Source organism: Hyalella azteca, unplaced genomic scaffold, assembly GCF_000764305.2.
Source record: "Hyalella azteca isolate HAZT.00-mixed unplaced genomic scaffold, Hazt_2.0.2 contig5545, whole genome shotgun sequence".
Classification (NCBI taxonomy): Eukaryota; Metazoa; Arthropoda; class Malacostraca; order Amphipoda; family Hyalellidae; genus Hyalella; species Hyalella azteca.
This window is the reverse complement of record NW_025935731.1, coordinates 251,668-258,761: the sequence shown is the minus strand read 5'-3', so window position 1 is coordinate 258,761 and position 7,094 is coordinate 251,668. Positions and strand designations below refer to the sequence as shown.

The window sequence follows — 7,094 nt, the reverse complement described above, 5'->3', positions numbered from 1 at the left end:
ATACCCTGAGAGGGGCATCATACCCTGAGATACCCTGAGAGGGGCATCATACCCTGAGATACCCTGAGAGGGACATCATACCCTGAGATACCCTGAGAGGGGCATCATACCCTGAGATACCCTGAGAGGGGCATAGATGTGTATAAGAGACAGGTGATGAATAATTAAGACCTTCCACCTCTATGGTGATGTTCATCTTGACTTTCGGTGCGAGATAGCTAAATAGCTGAAGCGCTAGTAAACATTTGGCCACTAAACTAACTAACTGGGGATGGGAACTTGAACTCTAATATTTCTACGTATATATTATATATAGTACCCCTAAATACATTTGTCGCTAATAGTCGAACTGTACTGGATTGTAATCATTAAATGTACATTCGTCACTGACAGTCGTACCGAACTTGATTGTCAGCATTAAACATACATTCGTCGCTAAAAGTCAAACTATACTCGATTGTCATACTCGATATTGAATTTATAAATGCCGCTTACAGTCGAAGTGTTCTTCATTGTCGGCATTATATGATTATACATTATATACATTATACATTATAGCCGAACTGTACTCGATTGTCGGCACATACTCGATCTGTACTCGATCGTTGACGCTCCGAGTATGAACATCTTCAAAAACAGACTAGACGAAGCTATGCAGGAGCATATGTTCAGTCTTAAAATGCCTAGCAAATTACGGAGCAGGCAATAAGTCCAGCAGCTATCTCAATCAATCGTCAGCTATGGAAAGATCGGGTTCCAAAGGCCGGATCCCTTGTGAATCAAGTCGCGAAAAGTTCAAGAATCGGCAACAGTCTTTGGGCCTATTTTCTTCAGTGCCGACACTTCTGTTCGATTCTCTATTCTATTATATGTACATTCTTCACCAGTCACACTTTACCTACTCGATTATCAGCATTATATATACATTCTTCGCTAGCCCATCTGAACTGTCAGCATTAAATGTTATTAGAAGCCCAATTTTCAGCGATGGAAGAGTTCTTGCTAACGGCACCACTGCTACAATACATTTAACTACTGATAATTTTCATACCAATTTCAAGAAAGTATCGAATAATCATTGAGATGTGTAAATAAATGATAGATCAATATAAAAATAATTTATTTATACAGCAGGATATAATAATTATATAATATAATAGCAGGAACACGGCGTTCTCAGCTGAGCGATAACAAGGTTAGTAACTGCCTGCACATATTGTCTTCATTGTAAACGCTACATAATACATGTTCTCTAACTCACTGTTTTCACTGAATTCATATATTGTCTTCATTATAAATTCTACATAATACATGTACTTTAACTCACTGTTCTCACTGAGCTCGCATATTGTCTTCATTGTAAACTCTACATAATACATGTTGTCTACCTCACTGTTTTCACTGAGTTCACAAATTGTCTTCACTGTAAACTCTACATAATACATCTTCTCTAACTCACAGTTTTCACTGAACCTCACATATTGTCTTCATTGTAGGCTCAACACAAAGCATCTTCTCATAATGTTGCAGATTCTATCAGAAATTTCATGACTTACAGGAATTCATAAAGTTGAAAATGTGGTGCCTTTGTCCAAATATCGATGTACTTACTGCCCTTGTTGTTCGTCATCCTGATGAAATTTGACCCGGAAAAGGTGTTCGGTGTTATTATTTGCATAATAGGACAATTTGATTTCTCTGAGTGAATAAATATTATAACCGACCGAATATATATGTTATAAATATATAAGTCCATGGTAACCGACCAGACTTATCCTTAGTACGGCCAATAGTAGAGGTGTAAAGTTAAACTAAAGGATAATGTAAAAATATCATAGTAGAACTTACGAACTATTGAAAAAGTTGGAATACAAAAGCATATTAATTATTAATCATTAATTATTAATTATCGCCTTGACACAAACCCAAGACTTAAATGCAACGCGTCAGCTCATCAACAGTAAGGATTGAGTCCTGCAAGCTTATTCGTACGAGAGTAAACAAAGAAGCTTTTCGAAACTCGCGCTTAACTTTATACTTTTAAACTTAATACTTTAAACACGCTCTTAACTTAATACTTTAAAGGTCAAAATTGATCGTTTTCTGCCTCAACGCCTCAGCTTTTCTTCCTCACTTCCTCAACTGTTCATGCTGGCGAAAATAAATAGCTTTGATTTTTTCATCTTGATTTTTTTGCAATACTCAACGAATCATTAATATGACTAATGCGCTCGGGATAGATGCATTCAAATAACATTATTCTACATTCTGAAAATGGTTTTCTATACTCATAATATACCACGCAGAATACTTTGTGTTGAGGAACACAGCGAATAGCAATAAAATCACACGAAAGTAATCGTGTGAACATAAACGAAAATAACAATAATTTGGAGTTGACTAATATCGTTATCGCAATATCTGGGATTATTTACTGAACAACATACAAGTTGTACTAGCAGCCACGTATTGCACGGCTTGCTTTGCCCGCACCGAAACTTCGCAGACGGAATTTTTTTCAAGACTAGCGAAAAAGCGCCAAACGAACAGGAAAAAACTTTAAAATGTTCACATCAGAACGATATTTCGTTTAACACAAGTAAAGTTTGCTTCACAAAAAACATGTTGGCATGTCAACGTTAATTGGTCGATGGCAACACAACATAATGGAATAAACATAAGCGCATCGTAAAATTTGTGCAGGATTAATTAATAGCGGTTTCAGCGTTATTAGGCCGTAGGCCTGTCGCCGATTCTTAACATCGCAGAACATTCACAGCTTATTGCGGTTTCGAACTCGCAACTCACTGCTACAATTCTGCTGTGCTTAACCGCCCGGCCTCCTCGCCGATTCTGACCAGAAACTGGCGCACAGAGCTGGGATCGAACCCGCGCCTCACTGCGCCAATCTTGGTACTCTGAACTGTAACCACTGGGCCACCCTGCCCACAGGGCCACCCTGCCCACTGGGCCACCCTGCCCACTGGGCCTCCCTGCCCACTGAGCCACCCTGCCCACTGGGCCACCCTGCATTCCATTCAGATGTGCATATGACGTTACTCACTCCATGTACGCATGACTCACTAAATAGTAAAAATATTCAATCATGACTCACTTTTACAGCCTGCCTACCGGGGACTAAGACGGCGCTGTAGCGCGGCCTGGGACTGCTACGTCCGAAAACGTAAATTAAGAATATGTTAAAAAATAATGCTAGCTTACGAACCTTGAATATTAAACCGGTAAACATATTCCATGCATTTCTCATTCAACGAACATTTAACTTAATGTTAAAACTCTAACTTAAATTTAATATCAGTATTTACTAAATAAATAATCAAGGTTATAAGAATGATTTATGATAATTAAATCGAAAGAGATTTAGCTATGGAACGACATAGCACCACACCATCAGGATGTGATGCTGCATGATGCTGGTACTGACATGATGTGACATGATGGTGACTTGACGTGGCATGATGGTGACTTGACGTGGCATGATGGTGACTTGACGTGGCATGATGGTGACTTGACGTGGCATGATGGTGACTTGACGTGGCATGATGGTGACTTGACGTGGCATGATGGTGACTTGGCGTGGCATGATGGTGACTTGACGTGACATGATGGTGACTTGGCGTGGCATGATGGTGACTTGACGTGGCATGATGGTGACTTGTCACTGGAATTGCTTGCTCTTGAAGCGTAATTCGACAATTTCTAAAAAAGAAAACCAATGGCACAAATAATTTAAATCCACTTAAGCAATACTCAGTGAGTTTGAAATACAATAAGAATATAATAATATATAACTAATGAACAACATGAAATCTTATTATAACCTCATGATGGCCAACATTAAACCACATTACAGTTGTCAACTCTAACTCTGAATTAAAATTACTTGGATTTAAATTGTTAATTAAAATTTATTAAACTGAAATTAAATTAATTAATTGTTGATGCTCCAAAAATGTTCAAATTTTTCCCGGTGCAAGTTTCAAAAATTCATGTCAAAAAATTTCAATCCCGCGTCCAGAAATCAAAACTTACTTAATTTAATAATATAATTAATAGTGAGAGTAATTCTTAAACTAATCGGAATTTGATTATGATTCATGACACGAACTCCATTATAATGCACACATAATAGAATTACATGGTCATGTCATGCATGTTCCCAGTATATATATGAACATGAGTAACATGAAACACGTCATGTTCATATCATGCATGTTCCCAGTATATATATGAACATGAGTAACATGAAACCTGTCTCTTATACACATCTAGATGTGTATAAGAGACAGGTTGTAGGTGGTACACTCACCAGCTGGTACTCAGCCCGTCTGTTGTAGGTGGTACACTCACCAGCTGGTACTCAGCCCGTCTGTTGTAGGTGGTTCTGATGGCTTGGTCCTGCCAGAGGCGTCTGACGTCAGGTACCAGTACCCTGAAGGAGGCGGTGTCGGTGACGTTGACCAGGGGCGTCGAGGCCAGGATATTGAAGGCCGGTTTCTCGCAGTCAGGATCTTGCCAGGGAATGTTTAGCTTTTGCCGAGCATCGCACAAAACCTGAAGTGTGCATGCCAAAAATGAGTTGTTTATCTTAATTATAAAAAATTACCACTAATGAGGCTGATAATTGTATTATGGTACTAATCAACATATATCTAATTAGAAATTTATTAAAAAATAATCAATAATAATCATAAACTGGTTACAACTGAAACCAATTGCAGGCTTGCAGCACAGCTAAATTTGCATAAACTGAATTTCAAAAATTGGAAAAAAACATTACAATGCCACTTCCTGTTCAAATTTCAAAATAAAAATCAATTCAAATATGTATTAGAGGCCAACTCAAGTTATTAATCAGATGCAAATAATGGAAAATCCTATGTCAATGTGACCTGCAAATATTAACCATTAAAAATACAAAGGTAACTATCAAAGTAAAAGAAATGTGCCTCATAAAAAAGTTCATCTTTTAACCTTCATGCCTTGGATGATATTCCTGTATATGGTGAGTCTGAACTCATCCAGCTCCTCAGTGCTGAAGTGATAGCCGTGGATGATACGCATCTGCTTCAGGAAGGTGCTCTTCCCACTCTCCCCGGCCCCCAACAGCAGTAACTTCACCTGCAAATAACTGAGCATTATGTACGGTACATAACTAATGTATTGGATACACAGTAAATATAGGTAGCAAATATACACAGCAAACACCAACCAATGCATACAAAAAATCTCATTAGAATTAACTAAATAATTGAAATAAAATTATATGCTCATCCTTTATTGAGAAGAAATTTCTTAGAATCTCGTTAGAATTGCCAGTAACTAAATACTTTCAATACAATTCTATGCTCATTCTTCGTTGAAGATTTCAGGTACAGTAATCATCATCTTTAGTAGAAATAGTCTTGCCAAAATTTGTGCACTTTGTTCAACAATTACCATAAGTATAGGTACTTCTTTCAATAGGCATGGTCATACTCCTTTAAGATATCAATTTATATAAATGGCAGAACTGGCAACTGGGCTTTTTACCACACTATTAGATCAAATAGATTTATAGCTGCCAAATAACTTTTAAAATAATTAAGTAAAATTCAATATACACAGTAAAAACATACCAATGCATATAAAAACAATCTCATTAGAATTAACTAAATGATTTCAATAATAATCTATGCATACAAACATCCACTCACAGTCAACTTTACATTTATAATCTATAGGTATAACCAAAATAAATTATCAAAACATAGTGATGACATGAAGCACTCCTGACCTGGCGTCTGTATCTGCTGCGGTCTCTGCGCAGCTGCTTGTCTATCAGCTGAGAGTGTGCCCGCTGCTCTATCTGTACAATAATATGTAATTTATACAATAATATATTATGTATAAAATGAAATAATAAATATAATATAATAAAAAAAGTGGATGTCAAAACATTTCTGAGGCTAAATATCAATTAGTGCTAATAATTTCAAGGTATAATAAATAATCAATATACTTCAGTGGTTAAAAAATAAAATAGAAATTTCAAATTTGATCAATTTAATTTAAAATCAACTATTATTGATACATAGTCAGAGTAGAAATATATATTTCTTTATATAAAATGTCAAAGTTGAAGCACATAAATTTACAGTTTTGCATCTATAAAAGAGATGAAAGACATGGCCACCCGAAAAAGAAGGTTAAATATAACACAAAATATATTTCATTTACAGATAATATGTTGCATTTACAAGCACAATACACTTAATCAAATCCACATAATACACTCAAAACAACAGACCATCACAATTGTCAGGTAGTTCAAGCAGGCTTCAATAGCTTTTTAAATGGATCAAAATATCAAAGTTTAACATCATTAAAACAAATGCTCAAAGCAGATAATTAAAAAATTTAAAAATTCAATTAAATTGGATTTAATATAATAAACATATATAAAAACATTTTTATATACCAGCAATCATTTAAAAAGTAAAATATAGAGTACCGTATGAAAGCTTATGATGTTAATCAAAAATTAACAATTTAACAACAAGATTTAGCACTGACCTCCTCAGGAGAATATACAGCTCGCCAGCAGCAAGTGCAGAACATACTTCGTGCTGTCATTGTTAATTGCATGTGAACTTTTATTTAACCTCTCTCTATCTACAGACTTCCGTCATGTGGTGATCATTAACAGCTAATGCAGGACAAGTCTAATATATAAATTGAAGAACAATTATAACTTGGTTTTAGAAGAAAAAAATTGACATTGTGTTCTGCCTAGCCTAAGTCTTGAGCTACAGAACATGATAAGAGAACCTGTGTTATTTTATTTGAACTTTAATCTGTTACATTATTGGTTACAAATAAATATAAATTTCAAGAAGGTACATACCTACATACAAAAATGTATGAAAGTTTTCAAGATGACTGCAATTCATGGTATTTATGTAAGAGAATATTAAGAAAATATATAAATAATTCAGTCAACATTTTCTGCTTGATGGCCAGCCAGCAAAAAGAGGAAGAGGTTCTGCTCTTACAATGATCAGGATACTACAAGATAATTGTTTTCTTGCAGT

The 7,094-nt window shown here is 35.6% G+C and overlaps 1 protein-coding gene across 1 annotated transcript; it reads right to left on the bottom strand.

Annotated features, from left to right (window-relative positions):
* Positions 1–4,371: 4,371 nt before the first annotated feature.
* LOC108671428 (guanine nucleotide-binding protein subunit alpha homolog) lies at positions 4,372–6,829 on the bottom strand (the record flags this gene model as incomplete). The annotated part of the gene is given in 4 exon segments (XM_018158975.2): positions 4,372–4,575; positions 4,996–5,142; positions 5,798–5,869; positions 6,577–6,829. Coding segments are annotated over 4 exon segments (495 nt in total), but the record flags the coding sequence as incomplete, so codon positions are not given.
* Between the last annotated feature and the right edge of the window lie 265 nt (positions 6,830–7,094).